Below are 26,303 nucleotides of genomic sequence, written 5' to 3' on the forward strand. Positions count from 1 at the left end.
CCAGCTCGGTCAAAGAGCTGAAACTCGTCCCTCAGGACAATAAACGATAATTAATTATTCACTATTACTTACATGAGCCTGTCTCATCATCCGCATTTCATCTCATGCTGTTAATACATGAAATGAAGTGGGATATCGTCATATCAATGATAGACAACAATACAGAATTATCCTCGCGGACCGCACAGAAATCTCTCGGCCGCATTTGGACCGCACACCGAATAAGATTGAAATATATTTGGCGGACCAGCCGGAAAGTTAACGCTGGCCGACACCGGCGGTTAATAACTGCTGATACATAGTGTGCGGGTGTTACATTTATATGTTCTTCTTTCCCTCATTTTAAGTGTGTTGTTCGGCAAATTTAAACTCTTGTCGTAAGAGTCATATAAAATGATTGCGTCTGATAATAAAGCGACATGGCGTGTACAGGAGCACTCCCCTAATCAATTTCTGAGATTTGGGATTCTAACGCCACTTTACTTGGGTTAAATCTGATGAATATGTGACGTAACTTCATTCCAAGAGTAATTTTCAACTTTCCCAGATTTAATTATGACTGCGCCCTATCGATCTGAAATCCAAGACATACCAAAGCACTACATAAAGTCACGCCTGGCCATGTTACATTGGCGATATTTATTTGCCTCATCTGACAACGGTCCTAACCCGAATGACTACATTGATGTCGATGCGGACAATTTTCACTAACTAGATTAACAGAGATATCCTATCACAAATCGTAGGACTTACGTAACGGAATTCTTTTTATTCAACATCATTATTTCAAACACACGCGTACAAATAGAACGTAACTATCAATGAGTACAGATTAGTTTTTATATCAAAACGGTATTTTGCGCATTTAGCATGGTAGTTACAGAACGAACAGTAAGTGCAACCATCTGTCTCCTATTCCACATTTCTCCGGACAGCTCGAAGATTATAATCCACGGCCGGTCTGACGCTGACTCCAAATTCGAGCTTCAGAGGCGGTTTCTGCAAGATTAGAAAATTAGATGTGACTGCGGAGATGTAACTTGTGGGCTTGTGGGCTTGCTGTTTCAATGTGGACCGCACGTGCGCAGCTTAGAGGGAACATTGATTGGGAAGGAGGGTTTTCGAAAAGAAATGTCATAACTACTAAGTCATGTCCAAATAACTTGAAAGCTTGTCAAGCTTGTCTTCTTCCGGATGGCGGATACAGCAACGCCTTATTCTTTCTAAATTGGTTTCGAAGTGGAGAGTTGTGAGTCGGGTCAGACTTTTATATGGCTGATGGAGCCTGATTCTGGTTCGGATATCAGTATATACGAGAGTGCCATCAATCACAAAGAGTTTCTGTACCGCGTAAAATAGACAAATCGTTACCGGGGTATCCTCTGTAGGTTCCAGATTAAACTGGTGAAGCAGTTTAGCTATGCTGAACTTGACTTCCATCAACGCGAATCTCATCGCAATGCAACTTCGCGGTCCTCCACCGAACGGCTGATAGACCATATTGTCGATCTGACTCATGTCCTCCATTCTGCAGAGTATTGTAAAGATGTAAGTTTTGTGCACATTAGGGATTTACTCGTGTTGGTCGACATCTTTTTGGTCAGTTGTCATTCTCGCAAGTCCCATACACATTATAGCTGTTGATTCCATTGCCGACATACAACGCGGTTTACCTGTAACCATTCATACGACCAGAGATGGTCACTAGCAACGTATTTCTACTTTTTCAGGGTATTGAAGCAGGGGTTACACCACTTACTCGGGTGGTTTTATTTTTCGACCACTTCTTCTTCTACTTAACAGATTTTTGACCAATATATACTTGCTTCTTAGATTTAGGATTTGTTAAGTTTAAAGCAGGGTTGTAATGAGTTAAGTCACGACTGTTCGAAAATATCCTCCGAGGACGCCTAAATGTCTTCCTTTTCGGCGATTCGTCCTCCTCTATAGCTTTGGCAGCTAGGCTAATGAGCAGGCACATCTAACAGATGTCGCAAAATCTGCAATGCGGATGTTCGGGCGGGTCTTTCAGGAGAAGGATTGGGAAAATGAAAAACATGATTCCCCGTCAAAATACTAGAATCAGCAATTTTCTAGTCTGGTAATCTAACTTTGGTAATTTGTAAATGGATCCCAAAATATGGTAACCCTAGTCACCGTGAAATTACCAAACGCACTCATGAACTACTGCTTACCAACAAATTTGTCTCGCTGATCTCACACAGGGTTGTATTTAAAACAAACAGGTTTAAAACAAGGCCCTTGTTTAAAACATGTTTTGTAATGTTTTTTGTTGTCTGATTTTTTAAAGCCATAACGTCACGAATATTTGATTGTGACGTCATAGTGGATTGACATCGACAATTGAAAATACAGGGTAAACATAGCTCCTTTGACGAAATATCTACGTACTTTAGCTGTTGAACCGACTATTTTGAGGGTTCCAACCATCCCATATCGTATACGTCGGCTATATCGGGTGGTAATTGTCCGTATAGGCTCATACAACATGTTTTTGGAAAGTATTTACACAATTATGACATGATTTTACAAATTAAAAAAAACACAATTTTTTTTAAAGGTCCTTGTTTTAAATACAACCCTACACGTACCTGTCTGGTTTGAAAAGTTCCGGCTCGTCCCAATATTCAGGATCGTGCGATAGACCGAATGCCGGAACGAAGATCTGCATCCCTTTTGGTATCGTGAAGCCGTTGATTGTGACTTGCTTGTCGCAGATACGAGCGTTTCTGTATGTGGTGACACACGTGTATTAGGACTGTCACTCTGACTGTGTGTGGAGACATACGCCAAAGGTGTGGTGAGGGAAAATCTTTTTGGGATGCGTAAACAATTTTGACCAGTGGTCGGATTCAGCCGGTTCGCACCCAATGTTCCCTCTAAGCTGCGCACGTGCGCAAATGCGAAGTGCTGACACGGTGTCTGCGCACAGAAAATCTAAGGTACGCACAAAAAATCGAAGTGATGACCTTTTTTTTAGTCGTTACGCACTGTTGTGCAAGGGTCTGCGCAGTGAGTTAGTGAGTGTGCGCAGACTTGTCTAAAATTAGAGGGAACATTGTTCGCACCTGTTCTACAGAACCGTCTCACGAAATATTATGAGTACTGCGATATTTTTGACAAGTCCCAAATAAGTCAAAATTCTGTCAAAATTTTCAAGTCTGTCAAGTTTTTCCAGGTCAAACTACTTCGTAAGGACAGACAGTTCCAACCAGACATGAAGATAAGTAGTACAATTCTAACATTATATGCGAAAACACCTCATTTACATACATGAGGGCATAATTTTGTCAAAATTTAGTTTTTTAAGGTAAAAAAATGTAAAAATCTAGATTTTTTAGATCAAATTCTTCCGGTTTTTAGGTAAAAAAAATCGCCCTAGTTATGAGATCTGCGAATTGGTTGCCATTACTGATTAGCGATTACTGTCACAGACTTTTTGTACCAGAACCGAATGAAAAAATCAATTCTGTGACAGAACCGGTTGACAAAACTTTTGAATCCGACCACTACCGTAAACCACAAACGCATTCGCACTTATATTACACCTATGTATCGACACACTGCGTGTCACTTTTGCTTGAAAGCGGTTGATACAAATTTAGGACTGGAGAAGGTAAATCAACAAAGAGACGGCTTTATATAGCCGTAGCCAACAGGAGATGTAGCTAACAAGAGATGGTTTGAAGTAGCCACTATGGGCCTACTAATCACGGCGAAGATCCGATTGCGAGGGGATATCAGGCAATGTCTGTGTTGCTTGATTTTGTAGAACTTATTTGTCATATCGGTGATTGTTATTGCCGGAAATTAACGAAATTGGTTGCTGTGAATATATACATCCTGTATGTAGTACACTGGTTTGTCGTAACTTATTGTAATTTTAGAATTGGGCTCGAAAGTCACGTGACTTTTCAGCATAGCAACCACCGTCTGGGGCCAAGCGCGTTTCTGGTAGCATCTTCTCTGCGACAGTAATGCATTTGTATGTCGCAATTTCTGCTACAGCGCTGGTCTTTGCTGTCACATTATATGTTTGTGTTACGAAAGTGGCTAAAACAGGATTGATTTTTTTTTCGTGCAGATAGATGACAATGTATAGTATTCAATTAACATGATGGATTAGAGCAGTTTAAGATAGCCTATGTCAAACAAGTAACTCAAAGGTTTAGTACCTTCATCTGGACCTACTAACTATTCATCGTATGGCTGCAGCATTATTATGCTTCAAGTGTATACTTATCGACACGGAGTCAGTGATCAGTCAGCATCGGAGATTAGTAATATTGTAACATTACCGTACCGTGTTAAATTTGATTTCAGATGGATTTGGTTAAGCTACTTTTACGATTTGCGAGTTCTTCAAAATTAATCCGAATCTGGTCAGAAGAAGTCAAAATGATTTAGACAACGACCATCCAACATCAGCAATGTATGGTGGTGATGGCAGAGAATTGGGAAATATTCAGTTCAGTTATGAGTAGAAAGAAAGTTTATGACGTAGAGGTTGGTAACTGCAAAATTACCTGAAAGATTGGGGAAGCGTTGGAATTGAGTTCGAATCCCACTTGACGCAAGTGGGTCGGAGGCTTATCTGGACTCCCCAATGCTTACCTAACTACATGAGCAGCATCATGTAATCAAGCCCAGATGGCTAAGTAAAGCCGATGACGCTCGAAAATCGGCACCACTGACGAGGACGCATGGAAGCAAGCAAGAGAAGAAAGATGGTGAACGAATGGGTGACAGGAACTCAGAAAAAGCTTATCAAAAAGCAAAGAGACCTTTGAACTTTAAAGCATTTATGTTGTGGTGCAAACAGACGATCATCATCATCATCATTGGTTTATTAGCAATTTTATCAGTTCAATACACCGCAAAATGCGATACAATGAGAAGACAGGAAGATGTCGAAGCGACTTGGGGTAGTCTATGGAATCAGACACCCATCTTGGCCTAGGCGATGTAAAGAGGAGGCATGCACACTGACTCAAAGTAAAGAAGATAGTATTTCCACCTTTTCGGAGTACTATGTAATATTGCATACTTGCTAGAGCAGAGGTCTCAAACTCAAATGTGCTCGCGGGCCATTTCCTAGTTTTTGATGAAGCCGCGGGCCGCAGCATCAATAATTGGGATATTCAATGTATAGGTTCCAACTATAGGCCTTGTTTGATGGGTCCTTGCAGACAGGCATTGCGCAAACATCGTGGAAATGTGATTTACTATTGCCTTATTCACTCTTGTCACGAAATAAAATCACATTTTCAAATATTTGAATAATTTTTTGTGCCGGGCATAATTTTTCTAATTAATAAGTTAAGACATAATACGACAGGATGCATCATGACATCGTAAAACTGTCGGGTTATAATAGTGCAGCTAGTAGACCCTTGACGTGCCACAATTTTATGTAGTATATTACAAAATATACTGAAGATTGATCTGACATCAGAGCATTTGAGCGGTGTAGCCTAACCCTGGTTTTGTTACAGTCGTGATAAATATAGGCTATTTTTATTGTCATTGCCAAAGTCAAATTAAATCAGCGTTAGATTTTGCCTTCGATTATTATTGGAACATATCAATAACAACTTGAATATAATAATTATTGAGCCACAGTAATAGCATTGCTTCATAGCCTTTTTAGCCATCGTACCCTTTGTGCTTACAGTGAGATTTCTCGTAGCGCCTGTCCATTTTCAACAAAATTTCTGATGGTAGCTATATTAAAATCAGAAAGCCCATTCACACCAGACTATTTTCCAGTTGAATAAATTGGCCAAGAAAATATTGATTTTAACGTTTGATCCGACTCAACTCGAGTCATTTTTATATAATCACCCAGTCAATCCGAAACCGAGTAATTTGACGAGGAGGTCGAACCAAACCAAATCACAATTTTAAGTCACGTATCTTCAACGGGTCATGTTCTATCGTCAAGAACTAGAAATGTGACGTAATAGCTGATCTTCTACCTCATGGTAACTTCTAAAAGTGATGTGATAGTGAAGTTTGTTGAGATTCCAGTGATTTTTATAGTAGTTTTATATTGAACTTTAAGCTCTTATATCTAAAAAAAATAGATGGCACTTGAATATATTGTCGAATACTGGATATTCCAAAATGCCGTCGCGGGCCGCACAAAATGCTCTCGCGGGCCGCATGCGGCCCGCGTGTTTGAGACCTCTGTGCTAGAGTGTTATATTTTTGAAAGTAGTTTTAGGACATGTTTGCGTCACTTTTGTGATGTGTGTATTGATAGATATCAAGTGTCCCTATTCTACCAAATCAAGATCATTAATAGACTTAAGCATTTAGAAGAAAGTCTTCATTTTGAAATGAGTCGGTGATACTATAGTACTTGCCCAGCATCACAAGTACTTTGACAAGTGCAGGGCAGCTTGTGCATTGCATACTCAAAACTTATGCCATTTATTCGCTTTGGACCCGATGATACCCTAAGATTCTGAATAGAAAAACTACCTAATTCTGATATAAGAATATTTCCACAACAATACTTTCTTAATCTTGCATACTCTCGCTTGATTTTACAAAATTCTAAGAGTGCTGACGAAATCAATAACTGGCCAATAAATTCGACAAATTCACAACTTGATGATGTATTTCCTTTGTACCGAGAATGAAACAAATGGAATGTAGGTATTGGTCACAGATTAGGTATTCCTGATTAATGTTGCCAACGTGCCATAAACGGATGCAGTTTTGAGATGTGTGTATTGATAGATATCAAGTGTCCCTATTCTACCAAATCAAGATCATTAATAGACTTAAGCATTTAGAAGAAAGTCTTCATTTTGAAATGAGTCGGTGATACTATAGTACTTGCCCAGCATCACAAGTACTTTGACAAGTGCAGGGCAGCTTGTGCATTGCATACTCAAAACTTATGCCATTTATTCGCTTTGGACCCGATGATACCCTAAGATTCTGAATAGAAAAACTACCTAATTCTGATATAAGAATATTTCCACAACAATACTTTCTCAATCTTGCATACTCTCGCTTGATTTTACAAAATTCTAAGAGTGCTGACGAAATCAATAACTGGCCAATAAATTCGACAAATTCACAACTTGATGATGTATTTCCTTTGTACCGAGAATGAAACAAATGGAATGTAGGTATTGGTCACAGATTAGGTATTCCTGATTAATGTTGCCAACGTGCCTTAAACGGATGCAGTTTTGACTTAAGCTATACACTGCTACTGTAGAGGTAGTCTTAAACTGACGACCCACTTAAACACACAGAGTTGGCTTGAAAATGGGCAGGCATAAGCAATACAATTGAGAGGACTGTGTTAGTATATCGAAATTGACGTAAACGAGAATAACAGCAAGCAGTGTAACTGTGAGTACTCCATGGCAATCTGTAGTTATTGCGTTGCTGCATCGCGTCGACGTCAGTATCTTCCATTGACAAGCCAAGATGCTGAACGGCGTCTGTGTAAATTTAGGGTGCACTGGCCCTGGCACTGAGAACGACGGTAAGGGATACAAGTGTTGTTGGGTCCGTATGGTTACGAGGCTGGTCCCACACAAATGACCTACTGGTGGCGTTGATGTACCGTATGTCGACAACAATGTCAGTTCCTTCCCAGCGTTTTGGGTGGATTTCTACCAAGTTCAGGAAGTATATGTGGTCCCGACTTTTAAGGCCGGTATCGTCTTGAATTGTTCGCTCCACTTCCCTACGGTGACGTCATTCCATAGACAGTTGAGCTGCATTTTCTCACAGTTCAAGAGGTAAATAGCGTGCGTGTGCTTTTCGTTCTTGCGATGAAGGAGATGGTGTCTTCTGGAGAGCAGCTTGTGGCAGAGATACCAATTGCATCATACAAGATGCCGGGATCAGAGATGCCCCGGATATGGTTTACGTATAGCGCACAGTGCAACTTCACTAGCACAGCAATCAGGTACAGATGAGTGAGGCTAGCATCAATTTTTGCATTGATTTGTTAAACATCTAAAAGTATCTATAAAGAGAATAAAATGGTTATGAATTAGCCTATACCCTCTGATTTTTGTTCAAGAAATTTGTGTAAATTTTGTATAGGGCAATGCAAAAGCTACTGAAGGTAGAAAATTTTAAATTTGGTTCAACTAGCCAAATTTGCTATACTTTTTTTTGAAAACTCAACCATTTCATGGCATAGCCAGTAAAATTTTATAAAATATTTTATTTTTTCAATAAATTAATTTTTTTTGTAAAATCTGATAGCTTCACTTCTGCATGTTGGAATTGAGCCAAATCTAGCGTGCAACCTTTTTTCAAGCCAACCTAACAATTTTGTTCATGAGACAGTGAAATTTGGAAAAAAAGTTGTTTTTGAACAACACTGATGTATAGAAACTTGACCAAAATTTAGAAAAAACATTGGCAACCGTGCCAGTACTAAATTATATGAAGTAGTGTCATGAGTAACAGCAAGACCTGGTCTTCCATTAAAAGAATATTTACATTCCAGTTAGAATGATGCCAAATTGTAAATCGCTGCATCATCACAAAAACCAAGTCGAAAGTACGGTACTCTTGTCCTTGTCCGGCAATAGCAGTCTTCTCAGCACTATCCTTGAAACAATCAATAACTTCCTTCTGATTGGCATGGTTAAACTTAAATTTGGCTGACCGAAATTCTTGATTATCTTTTTCGATAAATGGCACAGATATCTTAATAGCAAACCGATGCCTGCAGTTGATGCGTCTATTCTTAGGCCAATTTCAGTATGTAAACACTTTAATAAAAATACAATAATTGTGGGTTATCTTAAATCATTTGCTATTGAAGCTGACTCGATTACGCTGTCTTTGGGGCACACAAAATACCGGTATGACATTTGATACCACCAAACAAACAAGTCAGCATAGATCAAATGTTAATTATATTATCATTCCCACTAGCTTTATTAATTTCAGTCACTTTCCTGTCGTTTTCTGGCAATTCAGAAGTCGATGGAAAGACTACTCCGAATTGTTTTCTCATCCATTATAACAAATAGGCACGTTATACCCTGGCATTTTGCGCGGCTGCAAAACAACATAAACCTACCTAGTTAGTGTCTAAAAGTCCTGAAACTAGCTAATAAGTCATAGAAGATAACATAAAACTTAGAACTGTACTTCAAACAACCTCACTGAGACAGAAAATACGGTTTGAAAACATACCAATATCGCAAATTAACACAGGGAGCGGCTATCTAAGATAGTTGTTTGGCCCCAGCGAACCACAAGTCACGTGACTTTCGAGCCCAATAGTGAGGAAACGGTGTGGAATATCATTTTAAAACTATCACGAAACTCTAATATCATCAATTCGCAGCGAATTTTGAAACATTTGGGGATGTGGTCGTATCCCCTGCGTCCCTCTCTGCTACACCACTGACATACCTTACAATTGGGTTGTAGATTCGTAACGTTTCGTTGACACACATGTCAAGGTATTTCATTTCGCTCACACTGTCGTAGTCAAATTTTCCCTTGAGAAATAAATTATACCATATCAGCTAACCGTAATAAGTTTGATTCTCCGTACTAGTTATTTCACGAGTTCAAAATGATTACCTTTTTGTTATATGTTTCGTCGATTTCTTTTTGCAGTTTTCTCTGAATTTCTGGATGCTGAGCCATATTGTAGGCCACGAAGCTCATGGTGTTCCCAGTGTTTTCATACCCGGCGAGGATCATAAGCATTGAGTTGCCGATAATTTCATTCCTGTCCATTCCTGTTGCGGACGAAAGTTCCAATGTATAGGAGTATCGTTTACGATGGAGACAAGTGCATGAATTTATAATTTACAGTAGAAGACAGCGTAGATGAGCATGGATTTGGATTCGGATTTGAGAAAAACGGATTTGGGAAATTTTGCCGGATTAGAATTTGAGCAGGATTTGAGATTATATTTTTAATGGATTATGATTAGGATTGGATTTACCGATTGGCGAATGGTGACAAAGTTTTTCGTCCTATAACAGTGGTTCTCAACCGGGGGTCCGCGAAGCCTCAAAATAGTTGCTAACCTAATTTGTATTTTTTTTAATTCGGAAAATCACGAGGCAGTTTTCGCTTCATTACCAGGAAAACTCCAGAGTTCACAATAACTGAATGGTCATCTCAGATGAAATATCATACTGTGCAGCTCATTTTAATTGCTAAATTGCCCATAGCCTACTGATACAAACATTTTGCTATTTAGTGATGTTTTGTTGGGGATTATGGAAAAAAAGTTGGATGAGAAAGGTCAATCACAGTGACTTCGAAATGTTTACAAAAATCCATTTTCTTCTGTGATATACACCAGAGATGAGCGGATTTGAAATTTCTATGTCCTAATCCAATCCAAATCCGAACCTTCAAATCCAAATCCAAATCCTAATCCATAACTTTTTCATATTCAAGTCCATGTCCAATCCTAATCCGATCCAACTGGAAATTCTGAAAAAATACTGCAATGGAGGGATTCGAAAATTTTCTTTCACAGCCGATTCACAAGATAACTTAGTAATCATAAGTACATTAATACTCATAAGTACATTAATAACTGATCTGAATAAAGTTTGTCGCCATTCGCCACACGACATTTCAATCTCCCAGAAAATAGGTAAATCCAATCCAAATCCTAATCCGTTCTGAAAAAAATGTCTAATCCAAATCCAATCCAAATCCGACAAAATTTCACAAATCCTGTTTTTTCAAAACCTAATCCTAATCCATGCTCATCTCTGATATACACGACCACGTTTTCCATAATACCTTCAAGATAAGCTGCTAGATAGAAATGACCAGGCTTGACGTTATATGTTCATTGTTCATTAACGAAATTTGTTTGTCACTTTTTGGTGCCCCATTTGTTGCGATCATACCCAAATGTGTCGTCGGAAGCGTTACGCGTTATTATTACATTCGCCACCATTACCTATATTTGTGGATATCGATTTTTGGCACTCGTTCATATCAAATAGAAGGGGCAGATTTTCAAGACACGGCCACGTATTTCAAGAAATGCAGTTGCAGAATTTGCTTTGAAATAATAGTCAACCCAATTTCGACGTGAGTAGTATATGAACTTATTTTCAAGAAAAGTCATTTTGTTGCTGTTTATCACTAAGCCTACAGTCATCATTAGCACAAGACAGATGACGATTGCACGATAATTGAGCTAAATTTGAACTAAAACTTCGTGCGGGTCCGCGGGGGTCGGTGATGGTCCGAAAGGGGCCCGCGAAGACAAAAAGGTTGAGAACGATATTACGAAGTTTGCAAAGTTATTACCCCATGTACTTTTACACTCATTGAGCGTTTTATTTCTTTTCACAGAATTATATAGGCATAAGATATAGGCTATAGCTTTCTAAGTAGAATTCACACTTTGTATCGGATTAGGATTAGGATTTGAATATTCAAAAGTTCTGGATTAGGATTTGAAGCTTCGGATTTGGATTGGATCAGGACATAGAAATTTCATCTCTGGAAGACACGAACGCATGGAGATACAATACGGATGGTGCGAGGTCCTAAGCTTTTATGGGTCGTGTGAACACAATGTCAAATCAAACCCGAATCGTTGTATGTATTCCTCCCTTCTGCACCACAGTTTGTATAAATAATGGCGATGTATTATTCAGAGTGCACTTCGTTTTATTCGAATGATGTCAATCATGACGATATGACTGTATCAAAGAGGTTTTTACTTATTATATCTTTTCATCGCGGATCTCTAAATTATAGATTATCATAAAGTTTTGTTATTTTACAAAATGTTCACACAATGCAGCGAATACGAAGCCATGAAACATCGAAGTTTCCATACCGAACAGACAACATACTGAACACACACAACATACCGAACACATACAACATACTTCACAGAAAATCGAAACATAGACAATAAGGTATACCATACCCTTTTCAACCGTTTCAGATTTTGCTTTCTCTTCGGATATTTCTCCTTTCAACATAAGTTGCATAAGGTCCACCCTCGTCGACTAAACACACGATATAACACATTAAAACAGCGCTTCAAGATTATATGTAGGGAAATTTTCGTCTGGATCTACTATCTCCATTGAGCATTTATGTCTCACACCTTAATTTCCGAGTCAGACTCTCGACTGCTGATAACGTGATGTGTGAGAGCTTTGAAGTACTGGACCGCTCCTTTTCCGAGTAATGAAATGTTGAAATATGCTAACACTTTCTCAAACGGCGGAAAGATGACTTGAAAAATGAATATAAAGAGATTTTCAATATCTGCTGACATCACGCGAAGATCTCGCCAGGTGGGGTACGGATATGCGATTTAGATGGACCGCTCGCTACATAACCATGATGTGAGATGTAGATTAACCTATTTCCGTCACAAGACAGCGCTCGTGAATCCTATGATTTAGGAAGATGCCACCGGGCTGTTCGTTTTGTGACGGCTCGGAAGGTAGCTTCCAAAATTCACCAGATTGGACGATTGACATGGTATAGATCATTGCTATGTGACATTGCGATCTCACTTGAAGATATTTACCACCACGTCAAGGAATAGAAAAATACTGATGTTCGGTATTCCTTATTTCATGAAAGTCATGTCTATATGGGTAGCCTACGTCCAATATATATAGCGTGTCCTGGTTTGATCCAGGGTAGGCCTATATATTCAGCTGACTCATTAATTAAATATAGTCTACCTGCGCATAAAAATAAGTAATGTTTACACCTTTATGAACAATACTTCAAATGGTATCATGGTTAACGTACTTGATGTCAAACCAACACATTTACCAGGGTTTGAGTCGTTTATAATGATATATACATTTTCCATTAGTTCAATTGAATCATTCATATCCAAATTCCGAAAATCATGTTCTTTTAAATCAACGGTAGCGATGCCGCGTCACATAATTTCAAAATATTTATGTATCCACAAGACAGTCGCGAGACGAGTCCTGAACATGACGTTCAATTCGCGCGCGCCAGTCGAGTCAATGTATTTGTATACTCACAACAGAGGACGATCAACGGACTAAAGAAGGTTCCGGAAAATAATTTCTTGGCTTGTTTCACTATTTCGGGCTCCTGCACGGAATCGTCTTGTGAGTTGACTTCTGTGCTGAACGCGGATGAGCAAATGATATCGAGGGAGAGTCGGGAGAATATCCTGGATGAAAAAATGCAATTCTTGTTTATATTCGTGATTCTGACCATAGTATCATTATAGCAGTTAGGCTACTTCCAGCATATATGAAAAACATGATATTTCCTGATGCTTGGCTCATCCATAAATAAATTAGTAGATATACAGCAGACTCCGCTTAATTCGGACACTTTGATTCCGCTGACGTTTGGCCGAATTAAGCGGAGAAACGACTTTGTCCCAATTGAGCGGAAATCAATTGTTCCTTTCATGGTCACGCGTAAAGGCACTAGGGAGACAACGCATTAAAATACTGCACTGTTGCGTAATAAATGAAATTGAACCTGCGCTATACTGCTATAATTTGCACCGATCGCACAAAATGCACAAGAGTTACACCTTCATGTTGGTTTTATTATCCGGCATTTCGATACCAAACAATTCTACAAGCACTGCATACTACGTTAATGTGTGACACGCACACATATGGTTAAAATAGTACAGTATTATTTCAAATGCAATGACCTAAATGGTATTTTTCCTTATAAAAGTACACAACAAAACAGTAGAAAATAAAAGCAAAAAGATGTTATCCCGGAAGAAAATAATTTCACAATCCACAAAACAAACTGTTTCGGTGCGTATGTACCATGGTGTCCTACTGGCACACACATCCTGTGTTAAAACGAACGATTTACTGTTTATTGGGTAACTATATAACGATATGAATTGAGAACCGGTGTTCGAATTAAGAGGAGAAATGTCGGAATTGACGGGAGTTATGTACGTGCAGTTGTTCATTTTGCTCCGTTTACGAGCATTTTTGACGAATAAAGCCGTTGTCCGGGTTATCTGGTGTGCAAATGCAGCTCGACTGAACTGCGATTGGAAATTAGAACACGAAGCATGGAATAGGAAACACAATCCACGTGCCCAATTGTTAGCGGGTTTTCATGCATAAGGTGAAACCTGAGATCTAGCCATTTGATCTGGTCGGCCACTGACGTTCTTGGTTTGACGAGTCATGTTTTCAGTTAATCAGTTTGGATATTTTAGTAAATCAGTTCAATTCAACTGTCCTATATTTGCATTCCGTTATTGTCCTAGACAACTCTTTAATTGTTCTGTTTGATTTGATGATTGGTTGATTGAATTGTTGCGCCGTCCGTTCTCGCTTACCATTATATTTCTCTGTTGCTGTCTTTTCATTTTCTATTCGACTGTTATCGGACGAGCAAGCAATCTTGCGAATCTAGCCATTTATATTCTGAACAAGCTGTTCCGTATTATTCGTCTGGACTGCTTGAATTTGATATCAGGAGAGATTTGATACGCAACGGTTTGACTAGTCCGAGCCAGATTTCGTGTATAGCAGACAGGATCCGACACCTGATAAAGCGCCACTCATTGACTTCAGTGCCGCGTCGGAACAACTCTATTCAGTGTCTAGAGTAGAGGAGGAGACGAGGCAGTAATCGCCCCATGTCTATACTACTCACGTTTTTGAGTTGAAGACTCCATCACTGGATTTAATTCTGCGGTCCAACGCCGCTGCTGCGTTATTTACACATCTGTCCATGATGTAAATCATTTGTCTGAGCTTTGAAGTTGAGAATGTGGGAGTGAGGGAAGATCGAATGCGCTTCCATTGATTGCCTTCGACATTTGTGAGGCCTTCATTGAGCTCCTTTCCGTTTATCTTGAGAAGTTGTCTCTAAATTGTAATGTACGTTCTCAATAGCAGTACAAGATTTTCCAATTTGCGGTAGCCGATTGGCAATGTTCATATTATACCAAAGAACCGATAATTCCATATTGATACAAATAGATTACGAATTAGTCCTTCGTTGTAAGATGTGTCCCAATGGGTAACACCTCAGACGTGGTCAGTAACAAAATATTTTTTCGAAGTGCACAAGTACACTTTGTATACTACTTCCCAAGATTTGCCTACTTGAACTGTTTACTGTGGCTATGCTTTTACACTACTTCAATTTCTACTATTAGGAGGCAAAACAACATACTTTATACGATTTGCATTTTTTGAAGTAAAAAGTAGTTTTGGGATAACTATACATCAATAACTGTGGGTGGAACAAGCATAATAACCTGCGTGAAGAAGCCCCTTCATCACAGAAACATAATATAGTTTCGTAAATTATACATATGTTTGTTTGTGGTATTCGTGGTGTATGTCGACTACAATGGTCATTTACAGCAGGCTGATATACTTCATTTTGATTGCGTACCGGCCGGTTCGTGGCACGGCCCACTTCTAGGCTTTATAAGACACCGCTTACGCGGATCACGTGGCAAGGAAGAGTCTAGATAAACCTCCAACACTTGGTTAGGAATTCTGGAGTCGACCTCGGTCGGACTCGAATCCACAACCCATTGGTGTTGTAGCTGTGGATCACACCACTACGCTATCTCGCCACTCCACGAATTTGACTCAATTCGAACCAGGTAGAAACGAAGTTATTGATGTTCAAAATTTGAGATTTCAAATCATAGTATTTACGGTGGATAGACCAATAGTAAATAATCAAAGAATTTGACACCGTAAATACTATTTTTTTTCAAATCCAAAATTTTGTACTCCAATAACTTTGCTTGTACTGGTTGGAATTGAGCCAAATTTGTTGTACATCGTTTTGTCGGACAACCTAACAATTTCATGGGGTAGTGAGTAAAATTTTATAAAAATTTATTTTTATTTTTATCAAATAAATTCAAAACGTTTTTCTCTTATAGCAATGCCTCTGTAGGTTGGAATTGCACCAAAATCGATGTGCAGCCTTTAATTTGGTAACCCAACCAGTTTATCAAGTAGCCATTATAATTTGAGAAGAAAAGTCATTTTTGAACACCCCTACTGGAAAGTCTTACTTTTACTTGTAATAAAGCAGAAATATACTGCTATCTGGGTAGCACCGCCGACTATTTTGACCACATCAGCGCTTCTACCATTTTAAGTACAGATGAACGAATGTAGGCATCTGTGATTCGCGCAGATAATGGGTAGAGAATGTATTCTAAAATATATCGGCGTGCATGACTCGTTTTGATTCCGTGATCAACAGTTTCACTTCTAGTCAGAGTCATACCCGAGCATCAACAGAATGTCCAATCATAATAATCTACTCATATCTTATTACCTGTCTGGACGGAAAGGCATAAAACTCTTTGATAAGTATCTGTCTCAACATGTCCGGGTCGTGTATGGTGATACTTGGGTTGAGAAATGAATACGTTCTGTAATTGGAGGCTATATTAAGTAATCTATATACTATAGGCTAGACCTGGAGCGTTTATATGAGTGAATTAGTTTCACAATTTTACATTCAGTCCCATCAGTCGTTTCTTGATTAATATATGGAATACCAAATGGCAACGTGGTGTTGTAACCTCATTGTTGCGGTAAATATCACTTCATCAAAGTAGTAAGTAGCCAAACTTTTAGATGTTCGGTTTGTGAGCCCACATTAACGTATAGTGTCGGCTCCATATTATATTTTGCAGTTTACTCATTATTCATACAGTTGGTTTATTGATGATGTTCCAATACACGTTCATTTTTGTGAGTTGTAGAGAAAACCAAGGACAGCAAAAGGTTCTGATTAATATGACCGCGAAATCATCAATCTTCCGTACTTTTCTACAATCATCCATCTCCCGACTGTAGCGCATGACTGGATTAAATTTCTAGTTGGTACATTTACAGGGGAATATTTGAATATATGAAGTTGTGAGCCCGTCTTACCCCCAAATTGGTCCGTGCTTTTTCTTCATCATGTTGTCGTATTCAAACGCCGTCTGCAGATACAGATAATGAGTTACTTCATGAGGTAATCATCGATAAATAATTCATATCTGATGGGATGCCATGGGTGTCCAATGCGTTAATCGTGACGATATCCGCTGCAAAATTGTTTCTTGGACGTCAATATATATGTTAGAGTTGTTCAGGATAAACCAACTTGCAGAAAGTCGTGGTTTCCGTTTGCTATGTCTTGAAAACCTTAAAACATATTCTAGCTACTTTTTCTGTAACTCAGGCATTGCATCTGTGTGCATTTTGATCTGGAATGAAATCGGCAAAATGGGGATGATCCCCTATAACAGGGGTCGGGAACCTTTTTTGTCCGACGAGCCGTATTGGCCCGATTTTTTTTTCATTTTAATTCCCAAAGAGCCATACATGTCAATCAACTTTTACGTCACAATTGAAAATCCGTAACGTCGTGTGTGCCACATTTTATCTGTAAAGACTCGTACTAATTATGCTGGTCGCCTTATTTTAGCATGCGAAACTTGAGTTACGAGAACCTAGGGTCGTCGTGATGCTCAAAGGGGCACTGCACTCTAAAAATGATGTGGTCTCAAATTGAAGGGCAAAACGAAAGCAAAATTTGGGCCGCAGCCGTTTTTTCAGAACGCCACCGTAATGGAGCTGTAATGTATTGAAATTTCCACAGATGCATCACGCTCCAGAAGTCACGCAGAGATCGAACTTTATATAGTTGTCAGCCGATGTCATGAAGAAAATAGAATACACTAGGCCCGATATTGACATAAATCTCCTGGCTGGACATCTTCCGTTGAACGCGATATCTAAACCACCTTGGCGTGTACGACATATTTCCTTCATAACATCTGCTGACAATTATATAAAGTTCGATCTCTGCGTGACTGCTGGAGCGTGATGCATCTGTGGAAATTTCAATACATTACAGCTCCATTACGGTGGCGTTCTGAAAAAACGGCTGCGGCCCAAATTTTGCTTTCGTTTTGCCCTTCAATTTGAGACCACATCATTTTTAGAGTTCAGTAACCCTTTAAGTGCGAGAACCCTCGATCACATGCGCAGGTGGGGCCAAACATGGTCACTACAACAGCAGTATATATGCTCACCCCCTGTAAGCTGTGATACATCAGTGACGTCTGGTCAGAGGAGGCAAGTCAGACAGTACCTCACCTGCCGTCAGGATGTGTGAATGAAAATTGTGAAACCTTCGATTACGATCGGTATTTTCTATCAATGTTCGCGAGCTACAAGATTTTGAACATTTTTTCCCAAAATCACAAGATTTTCATATTTATTGTTCGGCAATAAAGCGCGAAATGAGAGGTAAGACGCAGACGGGCCATGCCTCACCATTTATAACGCAATTCATCGTAAATAGCCGAAAATCCGAAATTCTAAATACTGATCGAATTCTCAATTCTCATAGTATTCGGCGGTACCACATAACGTTGCGCTACTCGCCTACATTTTATCGTCGGTACTACAGAACTTTGCAAGAACTTCGGTAGCAATGACATTGTTTGAAATTCTAGTTTGTAATTGTGAATCTAACTGTCCCTCGCTTTCGTAGCAGCCACAATCGCCAAGTGGCTACTACGGCAGTTCACTTCGTGCCGTAGATAAGGAAAATAATGCGTATTTGAAAACTGAATTGCGGCTTGTTTCGTCCACCTGATTACACTGCCGTCAATGTGTGCAGAAGTCTGCACATATCCATACGTTGTGCACTGAACAGATTGAAATGACATCTAATTCAAATCAGCGTATAGTTCCACTCGCAATTTGTCTGAGCTCAAAACTTATGTTCCTCAGACGGTCACATGCCGGATTTACAGACCGGGCCGATCGGATACCGCCTATCGTAATTTCTCCGGTTAAGTGCCCATTCAAGCTACCATACAGCCACCTTTCTTACGTTTTTGTTGAATAGTTGTCGAACATTTCCAATCTGTAGCAATGAAGGTGGATCATGCGGGATATTCTGTTCTTTGTGATATTGCCACTTCCGGTGAACGTAATACCTGAAATTTAATAATGTTTATTGAAAGACTAAATACTGAGATTGTGATCTACGATTGTTATCTGGGGACTGATTGAAGGATAACGTTTTCAGGGCCATGCTGCAGCTCTCTGCATTCTTTTCGATATATATCGAGTTGCAGAATATACAAATCCATGGCCAAGCCATAAGGATTGAGATAGAATGTACAAATTGTACATGACTTACTGTGTTGTCGCCATCGACGCTAGAGACCCCGATACAAAAAGCACAGAGAAAGGCCAGGAGAAGGGCGAATGGAGAGAGCAAGGACAAGCGTCTCAAAATGGTTAGATACCCGTAAGATTCATATCGACGAACACTGTTACATTAGGCTTCAAGCAGAAGTGGATGTTCGATTGCGAGAGTGGACTTGGTAGTTTCAACATTCCAGTAGATGTTTTTAAATCGCATTGTGCGTTGTGAATAGCATTGTACATTGTTTGGTTTGAGCGAATAAACATAATAGAACCGCCGATTATTATCATTATCGTTATTTGAGATGAATGCACGGGGAGAGGAACAGTCGTTTTTAGCTTTGACAACCGGAATATCGGCGTCTCGAGTCTAGATTGATAGCGCTGCGCTACCACTCGCTCACCATGTAAGCATCACGATGCTCCCGAGTAACGCCCAAGTTTCGAGTGAAAATATATCCAAAGGAGTCCACATGCTCAGTTGGTGTTCGAAATTGCTTTGTTCAATAATATTCTATCTTGATAAATCTGCAAAATATTATGGATTACGGATTCAGTTGCGGTATAGCTTTATTCGAAGGTTTAGGGTGTGACTGTAAGGGCTTGGCGCAACGATTTGAGTGCTCGGATCAAGTCGCGTATCAATTGTACTGATTTGAGTAGAGTACTGCAGTGTCGATTTTTTTCTGGTAACGAAATGTAAGCCTTGAAATCAATAGTGATATTTTAACAACGAAAATTATATTTTCAGTATTTTATTACCACCGTTGAAGCTTCACAACCATGCTGCACGAGACTATGAATATTCATGGCATGACATTTCTGTTTAATAGTGATTGACCCTCGCAATGACCACACAGCGCTACGAAATAGTTATGGTCCAGAAAGAGGTAGTATGCTTCATTATTATTTATTAGCTTAGCTGTAGTAAAATCGTGATAGTGGTGCTTATAATATCACTGGTTTTGTGCGCCACGTCTGTAAGAGTTATTATATGGAATACGAAGCTAATAAATACGCCGGTTGTAGGGTTGTAACAAGGTTCCGAGTCACAAGTCAATCTCACTTTTATATTTTTACTCGACTCAAGTCGAGTCATTTTCAATTCACCACCGAGTCAAGTCCGAGTCCAAGGCAGCTAGCAGAGGGTCGAGTCCGAGGCATATTGTTTTGACTCGAGTTCAAATCCAAGTCATTATGTTCACTGTTCAATACGGTTCAATTCACTTTTTTCAACTCTGCTCGAGTGATATGGAATCGCTCGCATTCACATTATAGTAATTTTCCTCAGTCTTGCTAGTTTTTGGCCCTATTTTCCAAGTAACAGTGCTGATAGACGAAATACCAATATTGTGGTACATAAGTCGAGTCAATACAAAAATTGGCTCGAGTCCAGTAATTTTACGCATTTGAAAAAATGACTCGAGTCAAATCGAGCCATCAAAAAATCGCACAACGCTGTACGATTGTTGATATGCAATGTTCTTTCCAATTCTCTGCTGGTTGCTGACGATCACCTCTGGCGAGAGTCATCCGAGAATATTCTGGTTTATTTCAACATGAGCATACTATTTAATTGTATGTTGAAGTTCTGTACCTCCCAGAAGCTCTTCAAATAAATAAATATGTATCGTTTAGTCTTAGTAACATGGGCTTTAGACTACATTATAAATACATTTCATCAATACGAACTTACATATATAGATATACAGTATACACGCGCATACACATATTTTGTGTAACTATTAGCTATATGCTATATAAATTGCTTCGACGATATTGCAAATTCAACTACATTATCTACTATCTTTGGATCACAGAGAACATCGATCGAGTAGGAATTTATCCTGGATGGCATTTAACCGGTGGTAACATTTACCTGTGGGCCACAGGCTGTCGCCACAGAAAGCGATTGATATATGCCCGACCCTAGTTATGATGGACTTATTCATATCTCTTACGAACTTTAATACTGGTTCATCGGCACTTGACTGACATCTGTTATACTCGATTTTACAGTTCCCTTGCGCAGTGTTTCTGCAATCGCAACTCGTAAGGTCGTGCGATTGGACGTTTACTCGGCAATTGAAGTTTGCAGCGACCAGTCATTCGTAACAACATCATTGCGATTCTACAGTACAACACACTCACTGCGAAGCCTCTAAATGTAAACATTACTCTCTGTTATCGAGCGTCTGCTCACAGCGAATAGCAATCATTTCCTCATATTTAGAACGAGTGCGCAGTGAATACGTCATGCGATATTGCGACATCGTGATGTTGTATCTGTGTTGCATGCAATGTTCGAAATCGATTGTACAGCCGGTATACGTCATATTGTCTTTCCCGACAGTGACGAGAGTAATTGACCATAATAGTTCAAAATATATCGTAGCGAAACGATACCGTTGTTTACTCTGTTCTCTACAGCTATTGGTCTTCTATATTTGGCTATTATCTTAGACTCGTCCGTGAGATTTTTGTAAATAACTACATAACCGCTACTATTACCAGCTCACCGATGCACAGTATAAACTCAAAGTCGAATTGGCACACTGTACGGTAAAGTGTACACTTCAAACGTGATAGAATAGCCGACTGTATCCGAGTATGCAGCCTTAAGGAATGATTGTTGCCGTTAATCCACGAGCGTGTGTATAATTGACGGAGAATTACAGTAAAGAATATAGTAGCATGGAATGGTCTTTGATGATTTAATCCGATTACAATTACGCATACATTCAATATTTACCATTATATTGAGATCTGCGTGCAGTGAAGACAGAGGAACATTTGAATCACTGCTCTTCGGGCTGTTCAATAGAAAGGTAGTATCAATAATATATCAGCTTTGGTCACCGAGCATTGAATGTTTTGTGCGGTATATACACCGACTCATGATATACATACACACAATCTGTGCATATGCAATTATGCATACCTTGAGTGCATGATGTGCATATGCCGCTGGACAAGGAAGGTGAAGATATATCATTGTACGCCTTTCTTAGTCATGCACCACCCCTCCATGCTATCCCAATCAGTGACGTGCAGTGGGGTTCATGGCTGGTGAGGCACGGACCCCCCCCCCACACACACACATGCACGTAAAGTAGCCTACCTGATGAAGAGATCCAAAATGTGAATAACAACAGCAGCGGGTATAGAGAGCATTTTCTTTGCACACTGATAGCTGTTGCAATTCCACATTATAAAATACATGTAGGACTGGTCGCTATTGTGCTAAATGGGCAAGTTTAGATGGATAATAATTACTATCTCTTCAAGTACCGGTATAAATTATTCGAAGCATAAAGCAACGACAATGCAGCCTATGCAAGTAGCTATCACATACCACAATTTAACGGAAAATAAATAACAGCTACATAAGTAAGGGAATGTATTTGCTCTGCATTACGTATTGACCGTCGCTACTATATAATGCCTACAAGACAGTTGTATTCCGAAATCGATAGCGCGTTTCACTGTGCTGCGATTGTCCAATTGTTAGCGAATAGTGCATGAGGCAGATTCGTTTGTGCCTCACCATGCCATTTTTTCTCTGCGATGGCATTGTCTGTAATAAAGCCGAATGTCACTTTCGTTGGCGATTTTAAGGGGGTTCTGGAGGCCTAACACTGTTAATATTTGGATTTTCGGAATCAGTGTGACGATGGCCTTTGATTGATACCAGTTATTATGAATTCCGATCTATTTATGATGAATTGCATTGTCGCAGGTGAGGCACGACCCGCCCGTGCCTCACCTGTGCCTCACCTTGCGTTTGGCGCTGTATTTTTTAATAACAATTATGCAGATTGATGATGTTGGGTGATAAAAATGTTCAAATTTAGGTATTTATGAACATCGATGTAAAACATCAATAAATCATGGACTCATCGAGGGTTTTCACGATTTTCACTTACTCACCCAGACAGGTGAGGCACTGCCTCACCTGCCTCATTCGACCGCACGTCACTAATCTCAATAATGTATGAGCGCCAAGCGGGGAAGTCATGGATACCAGTGTTACTTATCAGTAGGGCGGTTTTTTTTACCTAAAAATAGGAAGATTTTTACCTAAAAAATCAAAATTTTGACTTTTTTTGACCTAAACAAACTGAATTTTGACCAAATTTTGACCTAACGTATGCAAATTAGGTGTTTTCCCATATAATGTTAAAATTGTACCACTTATCTTCATTTCTGGTTGGATGTGGCTGTTCTAACGAAGTAGTTTTACCTGAAAAAAACGTTTTGGGCTCAGAAACAGGCAACTTTTTTCATGAAAAAAAAAAAAAACAATTTTAACGAAATCTGACCCTATGAAGAATTCCAGTGGTTATAATATGTATTATGGTAGAAATAATTTAAAAAATTTGTAGTGCAACGAGAGATACTTTCCTACATTCTTGGGCAGAAAATGCATGTCCTTAGACTCCTTACTAGGAAGCTTGCCAAGAATAGAGGAAGGACGTTCAACAGTAGCAGTTGTTGGCTGACAACACTCAAGTTGTGCGTGCACGTGCACTGCTGGTGAAACACCGTGTTGCTTCATTCTGACAATGTTGTCAACATCACAATTTTTCATCATGCGCTTCCTAATATAAGAATGAGCAATGCCCAAAAAGTATTTCTTCAGTTAGGATATTGCAGTACGTTTACCATAACACCATGTCTACCTATTTGTTTTATTTGACCGTTTATGATTCACAATGAGCAGGCAATTAGCCGTTTACAACAGTAGGCCTATAAAATAGTCTACAAGCTGTAAAATATCAAATGATAAGTTCACCGAAAGTGCAAAATATACGATACAGACAAAATGCAGACGTCAGAAAAATTTTGACTTAATGAAAAATTTTGACAAATTTTGACCTACGCTACAATTTTGACAAATTTTGACATGTCAAAAAAAACCGCCCTACTTATCAGGTCTTTGGTCTGACGCGGCCGGGGATCGAACCCACGACCTACCGATTAAGAAGCCGGACGCTTCACCAGTACGCTATCTTGCAAGAGCGTCGACAAATAGAGATTGAAGAAACTATAGTCCGAACTGCTCAAGTTGCTCAAGTGACGGTAATGAATGGACACTGGACAGTGGACATTGTGCGACTGTGACTCAACACGATTGCCGTAGGTCTACTCTGCATATTTGTAAAATACATGAATTGACGATTCGTTGCTCATTACAGCCACCAGATTCACGCATGTTAACTTTGGCCTCCTTTCGCTTTAGTATAATTAATTTGGTTACTTATGAATTCTCCAAAATACACGGATATTCTCAAGATACGCACGCAAGTAACACTCAACACAACTAGCACAGATTGTTACGTTCTAATATTGGACAGCGCCCTGAATTTAATTCAAGTAATCGTACGTCGACGTAGTACGGACCAATTATGCAAAGATGGTCGAAGTAGTATGTATTGCTACTAAAGTAGAAGTAGATGTAATGTCATAAATTTTTACTCAATTGCGATTAGAATTGGCAATTACCGACATACCAAAACTACATCAGAAAGAAGTAGAAAATGTAGGGTCTGATACTTGCGAGAATTACATGTTGACGTCTCCTTGTACCTGAATTAGGCTGCAGTATAATCATTATAACCACGATTACCAATAAGGTGGCTGAAGGAGATGGTGAGCGTCGGCGCCACTTACGCAGGCTGTCCAGGTTCAAGTTCCGCCGTCGGAGGTTTTTCTGCGCTTCACGTCCCCCGCGTCGCTGTTCTTACGGCGACAAAGAGCTCAGAAAAATAACCGATGAAGAGCAGAACATAGACAAGAGCAAGAAAGTGCGAATAAAAAAGAACCGACGAATGAACGATTAATTCCAAAGAGACCGTGACATTGGACACTACGCCGAGGTGGATGCCAGAGCAAGAAACCGCAACTGGTCGTTTCGGCATCATCCTATCTGTCCATTACATCGCACTGTGTCTTGTATATCGAATTGCATATTGTGTGATTGTGTTTGGTAGACAAAAATGTAATCTGACGATTATCGATTGATTGAGATTTCAATCAGCTCTGATCCAGCTGATGTTACATACATAATAATTTATATCACCGACCAGGTTGGGATTAGTAGACCAGCAGTCACAATACCAATAGAGAGTGTGTATATTAGGATTTGTGTTTTTGCGATAATCCGAATAGGTATAGGCTACACCACGGTCTACACCAGACCAGGGCATTTTACTGCCCGCGGGTCAAATAATTTCGAAAATCAAATCTACTTGTGAATGTTAATTCGACGACTAATACCATAGGCTGCAGCCTATGTATGAATACATGTAAATAGATACGTGTTGAATTTGAGGCGTGATTATTTATTTGCATAAGTATATGTAATCCAGATTCATAATATAGCAAAGTATGCTATAATAAATAAAGTCCAAGGCCGTGAAATTCGTAATGTTACAATGGCATACGGCTGCAACTATTGTAAAAAAAAACGCTGAAATTGACTGCGACAAATATTGATTCCAACTGGGGCCTTACTGTTTGCGTATAATATAATCCAAACTTTTTTGCTGTCACTGATCTCCCTTTAGGACATACTGGGTCTGTGATTTTAATTGGGATTTCAGTTTTTTATTGTGAATAAACTCTCTCTTTCTCATTAACTAATAATAACCACTTATCAGTCTATAAAAATATCATTTCTTTGCAATCAATCCAGAAATGAAATTGATATGCCGCAGAATACAGTTTAAACATTTGACTCGGCCCGAATCAGTGTTTTCAGCTTCTCATTTGGCCTCTGGGAAAAATAATTGCCCAGCCCTGAGCAATGTTCCCTCGAAGCTGCGCAGTGCTGACACGGTCACTACGCACATAAAATGTGAGTTGCGCACAAAAAATCCGAAGCGTTGACATTTTTTATTAGTCGTTACGCACTGTTGTCCAAGGGTCTGCGCAATGAGTTGGTGAGTGTGCGCAGACTCGTCAAAAATTAGAGGGAACATTGGCTCTGAGCTATACTGTGCAGCTAAATGCGCGGACTGGCCTGATTTCTCATTGCTATTCTCGCAACCTGACTCGCAGCCTGCCGTGTTAATTCATTCGATAGCAATGGT

General features: G+C 39.5%; 2 protein-coding genes and 1 long non-coding RNA gene across 3 annotated transcripts in view; 1 reads left to right on the top strand and 2 right to left on the bottom strand.

Annotated features, from left to right (window-relative positions):
* LOC145434849 (uncharacterized) overlaps positions 1 to 26,303 on the bottom strand; it is a 262,689-nt gene that overhangs the window by 208,517 nt on the left and 27,869 nt on the right. The window lies entirely within an intron of this gene.
* LOC145434836 (cytochrome P450 3A11-like) lies at positions 750 to 19,739 on the bottom strand. The gene is made up of 13 exons (XM_080312067.1): positions 19,614 to 19,739; positions 18,890 to 18,995; positions 16,930 to 16,982; positions 16,325 to 16,421; positions 14,666 to 14,880; positions 13,036 to 13,190; positions 12,129 to 12,259; positions 11,946 to 12,027; positions 9,607 to 9,767; positions 9,433 to 9,521; positions 2,613 to 2,750; positions 1,372 to 1,528; positions 750 to 999 (listed from the first exon to the last, which is right to left on the bottom strand). Exons 1-13 carry the CDS (start codon positions 19,682 to 19,684, stop codon positions 913 to 915), a joined length of 1,542 nt encoding a protein of 513 aa, XP_080168193.1. The 5' UTR covers positions 19,685 to 19,739; the 3' UTR covers positions 750 to 912.
* On the top strand, positions 19,733 to 25,225 carry LOC145434892 (uncharacterized). The gene is made up of 3 exons (XR_013913621.1): positions 19,733 to 20,099; positions 21,229 to 22,037; positions 24,145 to 25,225. It is a non-coding gene; the product is annotated as an uncharacterized LOC145434892 (long non-coding RNA).

Source organism: Botryllus schlosseri, chromosome 3, assembly GCF_051294905.1.
Source record: "Botryllus schlosseri isolate E-star chromosome 3, Bs_hap1, whole genome shotgun sequence".
Lineage (NCBI taxonomy): Eukaryota > Metazoa > Chordata > Ascidiacea > Stolidobranchia > Styelidae > Botryllus > Botryllus schlosseri.

Bases quoted from the DNA above. Each gene is read 5' to 3' on its own strand.
- LOC145434836 (XM_080312067.1), bottom strand. From the start codon at position 19,684: ATGTGGACTCCTTTGGATATATTTTCACTCGAAACTTGGGCGTTACTC. The intron at 14,881-16,324 runs GTAATAAGATAT...ATTACAATTTAG, and splicing joins ATGCCTTTCCGTCCAGACAG to AGACAACTTCTCAAGATAAA. The intron at 9,522-9,606 runs GTAATCATTTTG...TTATTTCTCAAG, and splicing joins ACGAAACATATAACAAAAAG to GGAAAATTTGACTACGACAG.